This window comes from Phalacrocorax carbo, chromosome 6, assembly GCF_963921805.1.
Source record: "Phalacrocorax carbo chromosome 6, bPhaCar2.1, whole genome shotgun sequence".
Classification (NCBI taxonomy): Eukaryota; Metazoa; Chordata; class Aves; order Suliformes; family Phalacrocoracidae; genus Phalacrocorax; species Phalacrocorax carbo.
Genome location: NC_087518.1, coordinates 19483593 through 19503953, shown reverse-complemented (window position 1 = coordinate 19503953; position 20361 = coordinate 19483593). Strand labels below are relative to the sequence as shown.

Genomic DNA, 20361 nt, shown 5'->3' with positions numbered 1-20361 from the left:
CTTGGTCTGTGGGTAGTTAAATAAGTCACCCAGGGGTTGCAAAGAGGACCATACAACTGGAAAAAGGTTTATTGTCCAAACAGCTTATTACCAACCAACGCTATTAGGGTCTATAGATTACCAAAACTAATAGACTATTTATTAGTAACTCTATTGGACTCTATCTATTTCCAACTCTATTAGACTATTCGTTACTAACTCTGTCAGCCTCTATTTTTAACGCTAATAGTCTCCAATAACTTGGTACCAAGTATCTCCTCTCTTGAGTGTGCCACGCTGGGTCCAGCCCCATCACCTGCAGCCACAGTGTTGGTGGTGGAGGTGGGACAATGTGGGGCTGTGGGGCTTTGGCTGTGGTATAGCGTTGGTGTGGCCATGGCAAGGGCTGCTGCCAGCATCGACATTGCCAGTCAGGGGTTGCAGCGGGACAAGAGGCCAGCCCGGGGACCAGCCCAGCTGCTGCACCAGGCTGCATGAGGGGGGGAGGTGGGAAAGCCCAGCCCTGGTGCCAAAGGTGGCAGTTGTGGTGTGGGAGGTGCAGCCTGGTGCGCTGCCAGAGCAGCATGCTGGAGGCCAGCTGGGGCCTGGCTGCTGGGTGGTGGTGCCAGGGATGGGGTGGCCCAGAAGCTCTCCCTGCCTGCTGCTCCAGCAGGGTCAGGAAGTGGGGGGGCAGCTGCCTGGGAAGGGGTTTGGGTGCTGCCAAGGCCAGGAGGTGCCTCAGCTCGGCACTTTGTTGGTGGAGACCTCTGAGAGGGGAGACACTGGCGTGTCCTGTGGTGGAGCTGGTGCAAACGCCTCCTTCTGCACCCCAGCAGCAGTTCCCTGCTCAGGCTGAAAACCGTGGCAGCTTCCTGGGAGGCATCTTTCTTCTAACTCCTCATCCAGGTGTGATGCAGCTGGGGCTCTCCTTTTGCATCCCACTCTTGGTTTGCACCTTGCCAACAGCTGGGGATGGTCCCTCTTAAAGTTGGGATTGTAGTAGAAGCACAGAAGCTAAAAAATGCAAAGGAGAAGAGTGAGTTGCCACCAGTTCCCACAAGGAAAACACAAAGATATGCAACCTAAGGCTTTTGCTCACAAAAGACAAAGGTGTGTATTGAAAAGGACTCTCAGGACCATTGGAAACGTCAAGCTTGGGCTGTCTGAAATGTGACAATACAGTTCTGCTAAGTCATCAGCCCTGGAGTTTCACCTGAGAGCAGAAAGAAAGAAGGGAAACTGCTCCGGAGGGACTTGCTATTTCTCTTCTCTCCTGGGTACAGGGTGGCCATCAGCTCCTGCCTTCTCACTGGGCTAGTGCAATGCAGAAGCATTAAGTGTAGGGGCAGGAGAACTTGTATAAGTGATACACTTGCATCAGTTTTGGCAACAAAGCGCAATGACCATTAAGACATTTCCAAACATAACATTTTTCAAGCTGCTCTCTCCAGGGCACAAATGTCTTTCAAAAAACAGCTGCTAACACCAATGACCTTGCTAGACTAACTTGGGATTGTGAGTACCCCCAACACTTGTAGAGACCCCAATGATAACAAGCATTTGATTTCTGCAAAGTTACTACAGCTGATTTGTTATTATACTGAATTAGGACCTGAGAAGGCACCAGTAGACACATGATTAGACCTTTGGATTCCCCAGTCACAGCTTTCAGAAACATGTACTGGGTTACTACCAAGCTGGCAGCCCCTGAAAAAAACCAGATATAATTGGAATTTGGCCCAGAATGACTTGTCAATCTAATTCTTATAGAGATAGCTTGGTAAATGTTGGAAACAATATTATCTTAGTATTTTTTTGTATGTGGAATGTGATTTAACTTAATGAACACCCAAACATTCTCCTCCCAAGGTATAGAGAATCTGATATTTGCCATGTATTAAATGCTGAAATTAAAAGCAAAGTTCACCTTGCTATTCACACAAAGAAAGGGACTATGAATTTCAAGTCCTCTTTATGCCTGGAAAGTGTCACAGCTGTGTCCTTGGAGCTTTTAGCCATTTAATATCCTCCAAGCGGTCAGCTTCTGAATATCTGGTGCATCATTAGGGGCTGGTTTGAGGCTTCTGCTGGGCACAAAAATTTATGTGATCTCAAGCCATTAACTGAACTGAGCTGAGTATTGACAAGGGCATCAGGAAAAAGACGCTTCCTCTTGAGTTGCAGAAGGTCCTAACACTGTCAGAAGCTGCATAAGCACTGCAAGAAACCCTGCCCGTAGGTGCTGGCTTGTGGCTTGCCTTAAATAAAGGCAAGGCTGGAAACCTGGACCAGCCCTGTTTCTTGTTGAAATAATGCAAGCTTGGGCATGAACACAGTTTGCCACCTTCAGACAGTAGTTTTAAACATGTAAGAGGATTTGTTTTATTCATCCTACTTATGGTAGCTATTCCTCAGCCCTTGCCTCTTACAGTATATCTAAATACACCCAAGACACTGGTTTTTGTGTAATCTAGCTTGTCTTACTCCAGACTCCAAGGAACGGAGACTAGAGAGATGCTGCACATCATGCCAGCACACAACTTAGAAGCATTGAACATCTGCCGGGTTGGGTTTTTTATCAGGTCTGAAAACCATGCTACGCCTTGTAAATGCATAGCACTCTGCAAATCCGTCTGCAGTGCCGGAGCGGGCCCACACTCAGCAGGAGTGTGCTGGAGAAAAGCCAAAGCAAGAGGTGCCAGCAGCAATCCAACAGCAGCCCCGGGGCCTTTGTGTGGTTCACATTTCTGGCTGCTCGACGTCTCTTGGGTGGAGTGTGCTTATGCTTTTCTGTGCCCAGATTGACTGAGAAGTCTGCTGTGTTCAGAGCTTGCTTGTCCACTCTGTTACAGGATTTGCATAAAACTGATTCCTAGGCTTTCTCCATGTGCTACTTAAAGAAATAAGGGCAGACTGTCACTTAAAACTGTCCTTACATTGCCTTGTTTTTAATTTCAACAACTGAGTATTTTTTGTCTGGGTAGCGTAAGCCACATGTTATCGCCAAAGAGAATTTATCTTAAGTACTTACTATGGTTAACTATCCCAAACAGAGAAAATTTAATTGCTGATTGCTCTGAAATCAGAAAGATATTTTATGATCTAGAATGAAGATGCTAATAGTGAGAAGACTTTAAATGCTTTGATATGACTATGACATAAAGTAATTTAGCTGAAAGGCAAGGTGTAGATTAAGTCTTGCATAAAAGAGATGGAAGAAAGCCCTCCCAAATACTCCACAGGCTTTTCAGATACAAGTTTGAAATTAGGGGCCTGTTAACTGCTAATAAGAAAACTTCCCATCTGCCTTGTTCCTTGACTAGAAATGTCAAAATCAGTAGAGACAGATAAATTTCCCACATTGTTAAAAGCCGGTTTAGTCAGACACTAAGATATTGTTTCCCATGTTGTTTTTTGCATTAACAGCTCACACTTACAGCTAGACGACCAAGAAAGTGTCCTTATTTTGAGACCTCAGGAGTTGTTTTAGGACCCTACTAGTTATCATTTGCCATTGCATTTCACTTCATCCAAAGCTTTGAACAGAAGTCATAAAACCAAAATCAGAAGAATGGGAAGCAGGTCCTTCCAGACCGCTTCTCCTGCAGCCCTTGCAGCTTGGTGCTGAGCTTCTCCTGTGGGCTTTGGACTCGACTTGCAAGTACAAAGCTCTTTTGGAAGAAATAAATCCTTTCCAAAAGCAAGTCACAGTAACTTGAAATTAAATAGGTGGCATTTACATTCCAGTGGATGCTTGTGGCACTCGAGCACTGATGACTAAGAGACCAGGTTGCTTTGTACACATGCAAGCACATTGCAGCTAAAGGAAGACAGAGGAGAGCTGGGTGCTCTGCTTTTAGAGGAGGCGCTAATAAGCAGCACCAGCTTGGTGGTGTTAGAAGCATCTGAAGAGAGACATGCTTTTGGTTGAGACTTCTAGACTAGTGAGCACCTGCTACCTGCATGTAAATTAGCACACCCCTGGGGATAAGAAGGGAACAGAAATGCATTCCTATGACTGACCTAATGTCAGGCTGCATGAAGTGACTGCAAAACTCCCAGTGCACCCAAGCCCAACTTGAATCCAATGCAAGTTCAGTGCAAGTTAGAGAGGAGGCAGGACTCCACCAGACTGTCAGCAGAGATGGCTGCTCTAGTTAGTGCTGAAGCATGGCGATATGTGAGTGTGAGTCTGACAATGGGGTTTGGTTGATCTATTTAGCTGCAGTTACAGAAAGTCCACCTAACTACCAATCTGCTATAGCCAAAGTTTACTGGAGAGCAGCTCGCCAAACCGTAGCAGCTAAGAGGACTTTGAGAGAGACATCTCAGAGAAACATGAGACCAGAAGGAGAAGGCAGCACAAAAACTGCCTCCAAAGATGCCTGACTGTGCAAGCAGCTCGAGGTGCTGCCCAGAGCAACGGAAGGTTTTTTGGCTTTGAATAAAGAATATTCCCATATAGAGCAGTAGTATAAAGGACTTGCACAAGGCTTCATTGCTTTCCTGTTGATTAATACTTAAAATAAAACTTCTCTGTCACATGCAATGTTGAAGCTCACTTCTGATTATTGTTTCAAAAGTGAAATACCAATCCTACAGAAATAATGTCCATAAGCTTGAATGTAAGACCCCATACCTCCTCTCAAAACACAGCCCAGTCTGTGTCATCTTTTGTTCACTCACAGCAGCACTGACTTGAGGCAAGATCTTCTAGCTCCCAGTTACCTAAAATGAAAGTGACCCTTCCTTATAGTCTCTTTGTATTTGGGTTTTGTGTTTAAAAATCACCCACTTCTTACCCTTTCTCTTGCTGAGGTATTTCTATGAAAGATCGGAAAAGATCTAATAAAAGATGTAGGAAAGATCTACAACGGTCCTCGGGGGCCACAGACCCTGCTGTTGCCCTGGATTTGACATACTTTGTTTCAGAGCACTAGCAGGGGTATCAGACATCATTACTCTGATTCACCAGATTGCAATTTCAGAAGTTACTTGGAAAAAAAAACGTAAACCCTTCAGCATGGTTTGTGGGCTCTCAGCAAGTGTTTAAACGTTCAGCACAAATAGCAGACCCTGCTTCAGGTTATATAAACAAAAAATGCCTCTGCGTTTGGAAACTTGTCTTACTTAGCTCCATAATTTTTTAAATCTGCCAGCAGTGGGTCTGGGCACCGTAGCAGGACTTTCACCACAAAAATGCAGGTGTAGGAGCAGCTCCTTTCTTACAAGTGTTTCAAGCCTTATACAGGCAATGCTGGTATGCGGGTTGCAAGGGCTTCCACATTTTCTGTAGGGGAAACGCATGGTTTGTGGTTTTTACTGCAGTCAGGCCAGTCAGATGCAGAACACTCGTGCTATTTGTAGCATCTTTGCTGCTCTGATTTGGCAGTAACTCCTCTCCTAGTTATTTTCCACCCTGGGGTTTTAAAAACAGGCTAATCAGTGTCCTGTGCTGGCATTAGTAAGTCAGCAGGAGTGTTATCAACGGCCCAAGGAGGGTCAGAGTAAGGCTTTATGAACCTGCTCGAGCTGTTTGTTTGTGCTGTTTAAAACACCTTGCAAACTCATTTTCCTCCAATGGCATTTTAAGCATAAAACCATACAGTGCTCCAAACACTGCTCTAATCTGCTGATGCAGACTTAAAGCAAACTGAATATTACAGCAAAGCAATTTGCATGAACTGTCCTGCATTTGATTGTAACTCTTCTCAGGAGGAAAAAGCCTGATTTGACAGATTATTGGTCATAATTCTCAATTAAAACATAAATAGCTGTAATCCTCTGTGCTGTTGGGCAGAGTTCGGGGTTAGTTTTGGCAAAAACAAACCAAGCTGGAATTGAAGAGAGGGGGGCAGACACCAACAAAAAAAACCAAACTTTGAGACTGAACCTGCCCTTAGCACAAAGTATATATTTTTTACTATCTTATTTGTTTTAATATGCACCAAGCGATACCCGCACACAGCAGATATCAGCTGAGATAACAGGGGTTTCAATATTTGAGGACTGGCTTTTTTCACCATGATAACAAATCTGTAAAAGGAATAAGAGGGCACAGCTAACATGCAGCATCCAGCATAGCAGGTTCAGTGTTGTTGGAAGACTGACTTTTGCCAGAATATATTATGTACAGTGACGGTGCCTGATGCAGAACTACAATGGATGTCTGAACACAAATATCCTACATACTCTGAGGAGTGCATGTTGTGCAAGGCAGCAGCAGAATATACACAGTGCCAGAGAGGCCAATGTTTGCTTCCTTGCCTTCAAGGCAGCTGGCAAAAGAGATGGTCTGTATTTAATCTTACATTCCTTTTATGAAACAGTGGAGGTGGTTTCCTTTGAATATGGTCATCTGAAAATAGCCTGCTCCCCCTGACTACATAAACCAGCTCTTGGGGCACAAATGACTCTATATTCAGTGGCCTAGAACAGAAAATCCTCCCTAAAACAAGCTACCCCTTTCCCCCTGCATCTCTGCCACCCTAACAAAATTAGGTGGAGGAGATTTTCTGCCAAAAATCCCTGTTGCGTTTAATCACATTGAAAAATATCTGTGCTGCTTTTTATTTCATCTACTAACACTTGTTTGGTTTGCTTTGACAATCTTCTTGTAGAGCTTGTTGAATCAGTAATTTCATTCAAACTGAACAAATTCATTTGAAAAGCTGCATTCTTCCCATCAGTGTATGAAACCAGGTAAGCCCAGGAAGAACCATAACCAAAATCTACCAACTTTTCAGATGTTGGTCAGAAGGGTCATGAAACCATTTCCTCTCCAGTTATGGCTAGAAGGCATAATACAAGTGCTAGTTTTCTGTAGCTAGCAAAGTAGCCTTCCCTTTGTTTTCTAAGCAAAAAGAAACTATTTCTACATATGCAGGTTTATACAGAAATACCTGCCAATAACACACAGTAGAGGATCACATTTTTAGAATGCCTCAGTCTGGGTTCTTCCTAGATAAATCAATGTAAGAGTTAAAATAACAAGGCAGTAAATTGATGAGTAATCCTGAAGTGAAATGGAAGTAAAATACACGTGAGTATTCATTTCTATTGTGGTCTGAGCACACCATTTACCTCTTCTACTACTCAGACACTAGTGGAAAGAAGTGCAACACAAATGCAAAAAACTTGCCAAAAAATGTGCATAATAAAATATTTATATAATCTTTTTATATGCTGCCTCTTGTGAAGGGGGGACTGTGATAAAAGATACGTGGTTTGGGTTTTTTTTCCCCCTTAGTCAAATGCTATGGAAAATCTCAGTTGCCTGGGATTGAGAAGCAGCACTTGACTACAGCTGCATGTACAGAAAATGAGCGGCATAAAAATAGCCAGACAAACACTCCAGCAATGCACATAATAAGATTCCCCCCTTCCAAAGAGCCTGAGAAAGGACAGGCAAGCTCTTAGGGTCTGACCAGACTTGAGATGAGAATTTCTACTCACCAAGATAAGGCTTCCCAAACATCTGAAGTCTCCAGTCTTGGGGTACCTTAAAATGCTCCTATGTTTCAGGACAAGGGTCCATCTAATTTTGTAAGATCTTATAGTCTGGACAGATAAAATAGCTCAGAAAAAGATAAAACGAGGCACAGTGTGATTACATGAACAATTGTATTGTATTAACTTTTGCTTGCCAGTCCACTGATTGATGCTTCTGCCTTTTATTCTTCTCCTGCACACTTAAAATTTATCTGGGTAAAGACTGCAAAATATCTTTAAGAAAAAGACTTGTGTTGCTTGGCTCAGCTGAATGCAGTACAATCCTGCATTTGCCCAGTTCCCAAGATTTTAACAAAGGACCCAACGGCTTAAACCTTCCAATGACACTGAGGAACTTGACCACAACAAGCTATAATAGTTACAAATATCTCATTGCTTTACCCATCTTTAAGTTACTGCCATCCAGGGATAAAAATTATTGGCTCATGCTAAAGTAGGAGAAAAGAAACCTGTGAAAATAACAGTTAATAGCATCAGTGTCCCCAGTCCATTGAGGCCTATCACAGCAGTTGTTCTGGTAAGCCTGATCAGATGCTTTCCCTTTCCAAGTGGCTGAAGGCAAGCTGTAATTTTGTGGCCTTTTCTTCAGTCTCAGGGTAGAAACACACACTGGGCAGTAGATCTTGGAAGCCACAAGAGCACACTTAGGGAAAAATATTTTCCAAGGTCTGTAAGTATAGAAATGTTTCCATTTTAACTATTTTTGAGAAGAGCACAGAACTAAGTCAAACATTTTCTGAATGGATGACCCTGCTTACTCAGTCTATCTGACCACAAGCTGTGACTCAATATCCCAGGCAGAAGCTTAGCGAGTACTTATCTTGAACTCTTCTCTCCTGCTGAGTCCTCCTAAATACAAATAATTTATCAGATTATTTTTCTTCCCCATGACTCTGTTCCTAATTCTGCTTGCCTAATTAATTACTGGATTGATTAATTAATTACCTTATTAAAACATGGCTCAGAGGCTGGTGACATCAGTGTAATTTGGGTTTTTTTAATCCTGGGGAGGTTTACATGGCACCAGGCCTGCTGGCAGCAGACAGAGTTCAGCTATCTCAAAGAGGGAAAAGGATTCTTGTTCATGAGTTGGCAGAGCTCATCAAAAGGGCTTTAAACTAGGTTCAAAGGGGGAAGGGGATATAGCCAGGCCCATGAGAGAGGACCCTAGGGGTGGTGTGCCAGTGTTGTGGGTGAAATCAATAGCCCATCTCAAGTGCATCTACACTAATGCACACAGCATGGGCAACAAACAGGAGGAGCTGGAAGCCGTTGTGCAGCAGGATAGCTATGACTTCGTTGCCATCACAGAGACATGGTGGCATGAAGGGCATCAGAAGGGCGTGGCGCGGCAGTTTGTGCAGGCAAGGAGAGCAGGAGGGGCTCCGCAGCCCGTTTGTAGGTCTACAGCCCAGGCAAGTGCTTTTGGTCTCTGGCAAAACGGTAGGCACTTGCCTCAGAGCTAAAACCACCGTTCCTACAGAGAAAGCCCCTGAGACCTCTGATGCATCCACCCAGATGGGTCTGGTAAGAAAGGAAACATCAGTACAGGCAGTGGGCTGCAGCAAATGCCCAAACCCCTCTCCCAGTGAAAAGGCAAGTACCTGCACAACGTGTGCGCAGGTTGATGACCTGTTACATCAGGTGGCCGAACCGCAGGAAACAGTTAAGAGGCTGCGCAGTGTTAGAGGAGCTGAGGCAGAGATAGACAGGTGGTTTCTGAATCATTTTCCTGTAGCAGACACTACTGAGAATGAGGCACCATGGAGCCTGGCGACTCACAGAAGCAGGACTCCACATCAGCCTGCACCCCCCACCATCACAATCAGAAACAGGCATGAAGCCTTAAAGGCTGAGGACACCCATAAGCAAGGTCTGCAAAGTCCCCCGCAAGGGGACACTGTACCAGCAACATACAGTGGACATCGTAAAAAGAAACGACGAGTGCTTGTGGTGGGTGACTCTCTGTTGAAGGGTACTGAGGCACCCATCTGCCAACATGACAAGGAGTCACGAGAGGTATGCTACCTTCCAGGAGCCAAGGTCTGAGACGTGGCCGAGAGGGTGCCACAACTCATCAGGAGAACAGACTACTATCCGCTGCTACTGTTTCATGTAGGCATGAACAACACTGAGAGCTATAACCTGGGCAAAAATTGAGCCCTGGGGGAGCAAGTGAAAAACATTGGTGCCCAAGTGATCTTCTCTTCCATTTTGCCAGTTCAAGGGAAGGGGGCAGCCAGAAACAGGCGCATAATGTATATCAACTCCTGGCTACGAGGCTGGTGCCATCGTAAGGGGTTTGGCTTTTACGATGATGGGGTGTTCTTCAATGACGACAACATGCTAGGGAGGGATGGAATCCACCTGTCTAAAAGGGGTAAGGGAATCTTCAGCAGTAGGCTGGCTAACTTGGGAAGGTGGGCTTTAAACTGAAGGACTTGGGGGGTGGGATCCATTATGTAAATGCTTGTGCCAGCACATCCAACAGGGGTGTAACTCAGGCCAAGCAGTGTGGTGACAAAGGTTCCTTAGCTGTCTCCCAAGAGGTGAAACAGAAGAGTAATCACCTCAAGTGTGTGTATACGAATGCACGCAGTCTAGGAAACAAACAGGAGGAACTGGAGCTCCATGCCCACTCAGAAGGGTATGACATTATAGGAGTATCTGAACCATGGTGGGACAACTCAAACAACTCGGGGATGGTTATAGACTCTTCCGTAAAGACCGGCAGGGCAGAAGAGGTGGAGGAGTCACACTCTACATTACGGAAAATCTCGAATGTATTGAAGTCAACTGTGGTGATTGCGACTGCTCTATCGAATGCCTCTGGGTTGAAGTCAGAGGGGTCATCTCCAAGCAGGACCTCACAGTGGGCATCTGCTACCGACCTCCTAACCACAGTGACAAAGCCCATGAAGCGATATTTGGGGCACTAAAGCAAGCTTCTGGCCAACAGAACCTAGTCCTTATGGGTGACTTCAACTACCCAGACATCTGCTGGAAGAACAACATGGCAGCTCGCCTATCATCCACCAAGTTCCTGGAATGCACAGAGGACTGTTTCCTGATACAAATGTTAGATGTGCCAGCCAGGAACGAGGCGCTGCTGGACTTGCTCGTTACAAACCAAGAAAAACTGCTTTGTAATATCTCTGTTAGTGATAGCCTTGACTGCAGTGACCACAATATTGTGGAGTTCGGGATCCTGCTGAGTGTGCTGAAGGTCAGCTCTAAGACAAGGGTTCTGGATTTTAGAAGAGCACGCTTCAGTTCACTCAGGGGTCATTTGGGAGGGATTCGATGGGATGCTTCCATGGAAGTCAAAGGAGCTAGTGAGTGCTGGGGGTTCTTCAAGGACTCTCTATTGGAAGCACAAAACCAGTTTATCTCCTATAAAGGAAAGGGAACTAGGTGGAGCAAGAGGCCCCCTTGGCTCAGCCATGAGCTCCTGGGTCTACTCAAATCCAAAAGGGAAACATACCAGCTATGGAGACGTGGAGGATTATGCATTGAGAGCTACAAGGGCATTGCCAGAGCGTGCGGAGATGCAGTTAGAAAAGCAAAAGCCTGGCTTGAATTGAAACTGGCCACAGACATCAAAAATCACAAGAAAGGTTTCTTCAGGTACGTCAACCACAAGCAGAAACAGAAGGAAAACATAGGCCCACTGTTAAACAGAAAAGGTCGAGTCAGTCACCAACAATACTGAAAAGGTAGAGGTTCTCAACACTTTCTTCACCTCTGTCTTTACCAGCACTGTCAGGTCCCAGACTTCAGGAATGAAAGTCCTGGCTGATCCAAACATAGACCCACGATCTGTGAAGGAAGAGTTAGTATGTGAATTACTACAGGAGCTTGACCCCTACAAGTTGATGGGCCCTGACACCATCCACCTGAGGGCGTTGAGAGAGCTGGCTGACATCATTGCGAGGCCACTCTCCATAATCTTCGAGAAGTCACAGAGAATGGGGGATGACCCAGAGGACAGTCAATATCTTCACTGATGATCTGGATGAGGGGATTGAGTGCACCCTCAGTAAGTTTGCAGATGACACCAAGCTGGGTGGAAGCGTCAACCTGCTGGAGGACAGGAAGGCCCTACAGAGGGACCTGGACAGGCTGGATTGTTGGGCTGGAGCCAACAGTATGAGATTCAGCAAGGCTAAGTGCCGGGTCCTGCACTTGGGTCACAACAACCCCACGCAACACTACAGGCTTGGGGAGGAGCGGCTGGAGAGCTGCCTGGAGGAAAAGGACCTGGGGGTGCTGGTTGACAGCTGGCTGAACACGAGCCAGCAGTGTGCTCAGGCAGCCAAGAAGGCCAACAGCATCCTGGCTTGTATCAGGAATAGTGTGGCCAGCAGGAGCAGGGAGGTGATCGTGCCCCTGTACTCGGCACTGGTGAGGCCACACCTTGAGTACTGTGTTCAGTTTTGGGCCCCTCACTACAAGAAAGACATTGAGGTGCTGGAGTGTGTCCAGAGAAGGGCAACAAAGTTGGTGAAGAGTCTAGAGAACAAGTCTTATGAGGAGCAGCTGAGGGAACTGGGGTTGTTTAGCCTGGAGAAGAAGAGGCTGAGGGGAGACCTTATTGCTCTCTACAACTACTTGAAAGGAGGTTGTAGTGAGGCAGGGGTCAGTCTCTTCTCCCTAGTAACAAGCGATAGGATGAGAGGAAATGGCCTCAAGCGCCAGGGGAAGTTTAAGTTGGATATTAGGAAAAACTTATTCACCGAAAGGGTTGTTAAACATTGGAACAGGCTGCCCAGGGAGGTGGTTGAATCTCCATCCCTGGAGGTATTTAAAAGAAGGGTAGACGTGGTGCTTGAGGATATGGTTTAGTGGTGGACTTGGCAGTGATAGGTTAGCGGTTGGACTCGATGATCTTAAGGGTCTTTTCCAAACTTAACAATTCTATGATTCTATGACTGGAGGAAGGCAAATGTTACCCCTATCTACAAGAAGGGCTCAGGGGAGGATCTGGGTAATTATAGGCTCATCAGTCTTTCTTCAATCTCCCGGAAAGTTATGGAACAAATCCTCCTAGGGGCCATCACAAGTCAAATGAAGCACATGATTGGGAAAAGCCAACATGGCTTCACTAAGGGCAGATCGTGCTTGACAAACCTGGTGGCCTTCTATGACAAAGTGACTTGCCTGGTGGTCATGGGGTGCCTGGTGGACACTGCCTACCTGGACTTCTCCAAGGCTTGTGATACAGTTCCCCACCGCCTCCTCCTGGAGAAATTGATGCATTATGGCCTAGACAGGTGGTCTGTGCAGTGGGCCGGGAACTGGCTGACAGGCCGCACCCAAAGGGCGGTGGTAAATAGCTCTTTTTCATACTGGCAACCTGTCACTAGTGGAGTCCCCCAGGGATTGATATTGGGCCCAATGTTATTCAATATCTTTGTAAGTGATCTGGATAACGGGATCAAGTGTAGCCTGATGAAGTTTGTGGACGATACCAAATTGAGTGGGGAAGTAGGCACTCCAGAGGGAGAGCTGCTCTGCAGGAAGATCTGGATAGGCTGGAAGAGTGGGCTGACAAGAACCTTATGAAGTTCAACAAGGAAAAGTGTAAGGTCATGCACCTGGGAAAACACAATCTGGGAGTGCAGCACAGACTCGGATCCACCTGGCTGGAGAGCATCTCTGCTGACAGGGACCTGTGGGTCCTGGTGGACAGGAGGGCAGACTTTGGCCTCTTCAGGGCACTAGTTGGGAGAGTCCCTTAGGAGGCAGTTCTGAAGGGCAAAGGGGTCCAGGAAGGCTGGGCTTTCTTCAAGAAGGAAGACCTAAAGGTGCAGGAGCAGGCTGTCCCCATGTGCCATAAGACAAACCAGTGGGGAAGGTGACCAGCCTGACTGAACAGGGAGTTTTTGCTGGCACTCAGACAAAAAAGGAGTTTACCACATTTGGAAGAAGGGGCAGGCAACACAAGAAGAGTACATGGATCTTGTTAGGTCATGCAGAGAGAAAATCAGAAAGGCAAAAGCCCAGCTAGAATGCAGTCTGGTCACTGTTGTAAGAGATAACAAAAAATATTTTTACGAATACATTAACAACAAACACAGAGCCAAGAAGAATCTCCATCCTCTATTGGACATGGAGGGGAACATTGCCACTGAGGATGAGGAGAAGGCTGAGGTACTTAATGCCGCCTTTGCATCAGTCTTTAATAGTCAGAGCAGTTATCCCCAGGGCATTCAGCCCCCTGAGCTGGAAGGCAGGGACGGGGAGCAGCATAAACCCCCATAATCCAGGAGGAAGCAGTTTACAACCTGCTGCACCACCTGGACACTCACAAGCTGATGGGATCCACCTGAGAGTGCTGAGGGACCTGGTAGAGGAGCTTGCCAAGCCACTCTCCATCAATTTTCAGCAGTACAGGTTAACAGGGGAGGTCCCACAGGGCTTGCCAAAGTGATGCCCATCTACAAGAAGGGCTGGGAGGAGGATCTGGGGAACTACAGGCCTGTCAGCCTGACTTTGGTACTGAGGAATATTATGGAGCATTTCATCTTGAGTGAGCTCATCAGACATGTGCAGGAGAACCAGGGGATCAGGCCCAGCCAGCAGGGGTTCATGAAAGGCAGGTCCTGCCTGACCAACCTGATCTCCTTCTATGACCAGGAGACCCGCCTAGTGGATGAGGGAAAGGCTGTGGATGTTGTCTACCTGGACTTTAGTAAAGCCTTTGACACTGTCTCCCACAGCATCCTCCTAGAGAAGCTGGTGGCTCATGGCTTGGATGAGTGTGCTCTTCTCTGGGTGAAAAACTGGCAGAATGGCCGAGCCCAGAGAGTTGTGGTGAATGAAGCTAAATCCAGTTGGTGGCCAGTCACAAGCAGTGTCCCCCAGGGCCCAGTTTTGGGGCCAATCTTGTTTAATACCTTTATCAATGATCTGGATGAGTAGGTTGAGTGCACCCTCAGTAAGTTTGCAGGTGACACCAAGTTGGGCGGGAGTGTTGATCTGCTTGAGGGTAAGAAGGCTCTGCAGAGGGATCAGGACAGGCTGGATCAATGAGCCAAGGTCAATTGTGTGAGGTTTAACAAGGCTCAGTGTTGGGTCACAACAACCCCATGCAACACTACAGGCTTGGGGAAGAGTGGCTGGAAAGCCGCCTGGCAGAAAAGGACCTGGGGGTGCTGGTTGACAGCCAGCTGAACATGAGCCAGCAGTGTGCCCCTGTACTCAGCACTGGTGAGGCCACACCTCTATTACTGTATTCAGTTTTGGGCCCCTCCATACAAGACATTGACTTGCTACAGTGTGGCCAGAGAAGGGCAACAAAGCTAGTGAAGGGTCTGGAGAACAAATCTAATGAGGAGCAGCTGAGGGAACTGGGGTTGTTTAGCCTGGAGGAGGCTGAGGGGAGGCATTATCACCCTCTACAACTACCTGAAAGAGGTTGTAGGGAAGTACGCGTTGGTTTCTTCTCCCAGATAACTAGTGACAGGACAGGAAATGGCCTCAAGTTGCACCAGGGAGGTTTAGATTGGATATCAGGAAACATTTCTTTACTGAAACAGTGGTCAGGCATCAGAACAGGCTGCTCAGAGGGGTGCTGGAGTCATCATCCCTGGAAGTGTTAAAAAAAAAATGCATAAAGATGGCTCTTCAGGACATGGTTTAGGAGGCATGGTGGTGTTGCGTTGACAGTTGGACTTGATGGTCTTGGAGGTCTCTTCCAACCTTAATGATTCTATGATCCTAATTAACTACACCTCTCTAACTTGGACAAAAACTCAACAACCTTTTCAATGGTTGTCTGCACAGACCTTGAGTGAAACCCCCTATTTCTAGCAATTCTTGCTATTAATGCATGTAGTGGTTTATCAGAATTTAATGTGTTTTGCATTTAAGAACACTTAAGTCTTCTGCAAACTTAGTATCCTGCAGTACAGCTTTCCTGGGAGCACAGCTGGCTGCACAATGCTAAACTGTCTCGGACAAGAAGGGACAAGCCCAATTGCAAGCAGACAACGGGAGGAGCATCACAGAGCCTGAGGGCTATGGTTTGCCTTCCTACCCTGAAGAAAAGCTGTGGGGGAGGATAAACACGGTTAAGCACAAGACAAAAACCACCAAAAGAAAACACAAGAGCCCTGTTTGACTTGAAGTAAGGCTCTGTCCATGAGCCCATGCCAGATTACAGGCTGCCTTTGCAACTGGTACTCATGACCTTGTCTTCTGCTGATGGAGGAGATGAAGTTTCTGGCTGTTACTGAGCTACTTCTCAGTGGCTGGAAGGGAGAGATGGGTCACTTTGAACCCAGTTACCAACATCAAGGAATCCTTGCAGCTGTGTGGCTTTGGTGAGTTTTCTTCATTTTTAAAGCCAAGGACAGAAGGATGAACTGCTGCATGCCCACCCCACTGAGCTCCACCACTACCTGCTGCTCATGCTGCTTCATGCCAGCTGCAAAAATCTATCTTTTAAAGTTTGGTGGGATTTTTTTTTTTTTTTTTAAGGGAACACAGGGATAAGATTTTACTAAGCACAGAAACTGTGGCTATAAGATATTTCAAGGACAGAGCAGATGAGACTGAGGGCCTCTTCCTTATGCCAAGGGCTCATAACTGCTGGACATTTCTTACAGAGAAACTCTGAAATGACTCCAGCAAGTGGCCCTTGCTCCAAGCTGGAAGGAGTCATACACCAAAATTAGGGTTACTTAAATCCAGTTTTGAGCTATGCCATCTGTGCCAGTGATAAGTGCTCTGCTTCAGAATGGCACTAGTGACACATTGGCTGCATGCATGCATCAAATTGATCCCCCTTCTTCACACTGTTAACAGTGGGCAACAAAGCTTGCTAATGCAAAGAAGGCCACAGTTAGATAAAGTCACCTGAGCTTCTTAAGAAGATAAAGCAAATGAAGTATTAATACTTCAGATGAAATAATAGGCAGTTAAGAAGAATTATGTACTGTCCAGAAGGTAGACACAATAGACAACTTTCATCTCCATAGAGCCAAACACTTGCACTACAGCACCTCAAGAAGCTGTTCAGCTCTCCAGAGGATGCACAAGGAACTGGATCTTACTTTGATGGTTCCCCAAAAGAAAAAAGGTCATTCCTTAACTTTACAGCAACAATGAAAGTTTTTTCTCCCCTACTCACCTGCAGTTCCTTAAAAAAAAAAAAAAGTCAGATTTCCAGAGGGGTTTCTGCATGGGTGGAAGACTGGAGGAATGGTAGGTGTTAAGTCTCTCAGCCCAAAGTAACTCAACCCTCACTCTGAGTCACTGTACCCACACTTCAAGGAAGCAATACTAAGCACCTTACTGACCTCAGTTTCCTCATTACAGGAGGCATCATCATCTGGAGATAAGCATGCAATAGTCCCTGTTTACAAAAAAAAAAAACAAACCCCACCTCCTTTCTTTTATGTGGTTTAATTTCTGTAAGTGATTAACATTTAAGAAGCTGTACTTTGTTAACTAAAGCTTTAAAGCATCAGATGATCCCCAGGCAAAGCCAGCATCATTACAACACTTATGTTACCAGCAGGGGTCTGAAACCAACTGCCTAAGCAGCAAACTTAGACTTGGTATCACCTGGAGAGAACCTGGGAAGCAGAACAAAGATGCACAGGTAGCTGATAGGACAGCCTGCCAAGGTAAAGAAAATCTGCAGGTGAATTTTAAGCAAAAATGTAAAAATTCTAATTCAGTTGCTTATATCAATAATTTTAATCTTAATGAGAAATAATTCTGATTTTTTACTATTAAACAGTTTTTGACTGATGCTTTCTTAAGCTTCCTACATTTTCTTTTTGGTCTCTTTTTCATTACTAGTGCTGCTTCTCCCTCCCAAAACTTCTTTACCTACCTCTGCAGGCCCAACGCACTGAAGGACAGATAACTTTCTCCTAAGCACAATGGCACCTCTCCAGCTCCTTACTCCAAGGACTAGACATGCTTACAGTATTATAACAACCCCAAAGCTCCTAGGTACACCAATTTATTTCATGTTTACCTCAAATAGACAGCCTAACAAAATGACAAAGCTGTTAATAAAGCTAAGCCACAAAAATAATCAGTCCCTACTTGAACAAGAAAACACACATGCTTAAGTATCACCACAAGGACAGCATAACAAATTAGAGGACTGTTGCTGCCAAGCTTGAGCCACCAAATTGTCCTCAAGGATCCTGCATAGCAAGACCGGAAGAAAAGCTCCAGCACAAAGCGAGGGGCTGTACCCTGAGTGCACTTACAGGCTGTAATTGCCCAGATTTGCTTCACCTGGGACCCCTCGGATCGCTGAAAGGGGGGGGTGGGGGGGGGTGTCCCAGCCCTGACTTGCTTCCTTACCTTGCCTGGGGGCATTGGTGGGGTGTGTTACTGCTCGGACCCAGTGGCATTGTAGTGGGGTCAACTGTGGCTCCTGCTTGTCCACTCTGCGGAGCAGCCACATAGCTGCTCCTGAGCTTGGCTACGTGCTTGCTGCTGATAAAACACCCTTTCCCCTGGAGATTGTTGATCCCTATCTTCTACCAGGCTGGCTGCATTCACACCCAGGTCTGCAAAATGGCTACAGTTGCTCCACCTTCCTCTCTTGTTAAATTATTTGACGTATTCTTTAAAAATTTGACTCACTTAAAACAAACAAAACATTAAACCCTGAGTAGGAAGTGAACGAATGGCTTAAGTCCCAGGCGGGAGCTAGCAGCGGCGGCTGCCTCGGAGCCCGCTGCCCGGGGCCGGGCTCCGGGAGCGGCGCTGCCCGGCGGGGCGGGGGCTGCCCGGGCCGGTCTCCGCCGCTCGGCTCCGCTCCGCCCCACGCGGGACGCCCACACCCGCGGGCAGCTCCGCGGGGCGCTGCTGCGGCCGCCAGGACCCGCCTCCGCCGCGCCGAGGGGCTGCCGGCGGGCTCCCGGGGCCGGGCCGGGCTGGGCTGTCCTGTCCTCCGCCGGAGCCGAGGAGCCGCCGATGTGGGGCTGCCGCCGCCGCGGCTGCCCGCAGGGCCGGCACTGCCGAGGTACGAGCTGCCGTGGGGCCGCCCGGGCCTCCCGCGGCCTCCCTCCCTGCCCCCCTCCCTCCCCGCCCGGATCGGGGCCGCTCGGCTGGGGCCGGGCGCCCGCTGGGGCGCTTCTTCCCTTCGCGCCCCCGGCTGCGAAGCTGTGGGTGCCCACGGGGCGGCCCCCGGCCCCGGAGAGTCCCGCGCGTGTCGGGGCAGGGCTAGAGTGGGGACGTCGTGTTTTCTGGGACACCTTGGTCTGATTGTTCCCTTCTAGCTCTACCAAGGAGTAGGGGTGACCGGCGTGTCGAAGGCTCGGGAGGTGGGAAGCGGGAATCGCGGCTTCTCCAAGGCAGGGGAAGGTTTGGGAGATGCGGCGTGGAAAGAGGGAATCTTAGTATACCAGCAGCCGTTTGCATTCCGAGTTATTTTTGGAAATTGCTTTGCTCTGAGGGATTTTTTTTTTCCTTTAACTGTCTGTGGGAAGGTGTATTTACATTGTGCTCCTCCAAGCACTGATGCTTTCTATTGGCCGAGGGAGGCTGTAAAATCAGTGTTTTGGTAAATGCTCATCCAACCGGTTCGTTGTCCTTCCCGTATTCCTAATGGCAACACCACCAAAACACATAATCTGCATCTTTTTGTATCTTGTCCTGTGAGATTTGGCTGCTGGCTCGTTGGAGCCTTCCTTGGAAAGGGCTGACTCTCCCTGAGGATTGAGGGGTCTGGGTTGTTTGTTAGGCACTTTGTGTAATGCAGGATGACAGCTGTGACGCAAGTACACCAAAACTTTTAAAGGTAGGCTCAGTCTTCAGTATGTTTGAGTGTTTTTTCCTCCCTTTCCAGGAAAATTGTGTTACACAGGCTGGAAGATAAGCCTGGTGTCTTCCTGGGATCTCCTGCAGCTGTGGGGCAGGACGGGGAAGCAGGGATGGAGGCAGAGCAGTGTTGTATAGAGGTCTGTTAACAGGACTGGGGATCCTTGGCTTGGCACCCTGAGCTGCCTGGTGCCGTCAAAAATTGGGTGTCGTTGGGTGTAAAGTGGCTGTGGCTCCTGCCCAGTGACTCAGAGGATTGCTCTTGTTCACAGCCATCACTTTGCTTCTGCTGGCATTACGGTAGGCAGCTGCCTACTTCATCCATGCCTGACTCCAACCCAGAGCATGGAAATGGTTTCAGTAAGGTTGGTGGCTTCCAAACCACCTGGACTAAGAGGGGGGACCCTGATCCAGCGGTTGAAACACAGCAATGGGCCACCACTTACCCGTGGCTGAACTGAAAACCCTGCACTGTTCCTTGGGTCATTTGCGCAGTGCTTGTGCCAGCACCTTCAGTGAGCCACAGGTTGTCAGCTGTGCTGGGGACCTGCTGAGATGGATACTGCTCTTGGTGCTCATTCTTAGCACCTTGTAGCCCAGCTCAGTGTTGACTCTGTAGCAGGTCCCATTGTGCTTGGGTGGCTCTTTGACTGTGGGGAGGAAAAAAAAAGTTAATGTTGAAGAAACTTGAAGATTCTAAGATTTTTAAACCTTTAAAAACATTAATTCTGAATTAAACAGTTTATGTTACTAAATGTCAAAGAGAAACTAGTTAACATAAGGCAAAACCATACTAAACCAAGTGCAAATCAGAGTGATCCCATATGGGGTCAATTGATTTTGTAGTGCTCTGCAGAGAGCTGAAGATGGGACTGAATAAATACCGGCTGTGGAACTGGTGCTCATCCAAAATGTTGTGGAGCAGTTTGCGAAGTTTCCAGTAAGTTTGCTTAATGTGGCCTTACTCAGTTGCGAGGCACTCCCATAATTATGGCTGCAATTAAAAGCAATAACATCCATTTACATAAGGTGCTGGTCCTTTTAAATCGGCGCATTATCTAATGAGAGAATTCA

General features: G+C 47.1%; 1 protein-coding gene and 1 long non-coding RNA gene across 4 annotated transcripts in view; one reads left to right on the top strand and one right to left on the bottom strand.

Moving 5' to 3' along the window:
- Positions 1-46: 46 nt before the first annotated feature.
- On the bottom strand, positions 47-18603 carry LOC135313855 (uncharacterized). The gene is made up of 2 exons (XR_010373346.1): positions 17824-18603; positions 47-993 (listed from the first exon to the last, which is right to left on the bottom strand). It is a non-coding gene; the product is annotated as an uncharacterized LOC135313855 (long non-coding RNA).
- Positions 18287-20361, top strand: part of LOC104040032 (6-phosphofructo-2-kinase/fructose-2,6-bisphosphatase 4) — a 48322-nt gene continuing 46247 nt past the window's right edge. For 2 of the 3 annotated variants that reach the window (XM_064454058.1, XM_064454055.1), the window contains exon 1: positions 18306-18490. In XM_064454058.1, coding sequence (XP_064310128.1) covers positions 18442-18490 — 49 coding nt within the window. In that variant the 5' untranslated portion in view covers positions 18306-18441. Of the gene's footprint in view, positions 18491-20361 lie in introns of all 3 variants that reach the window. The other variant, XM_064454059.1, reaches the window with a different exon arrangement.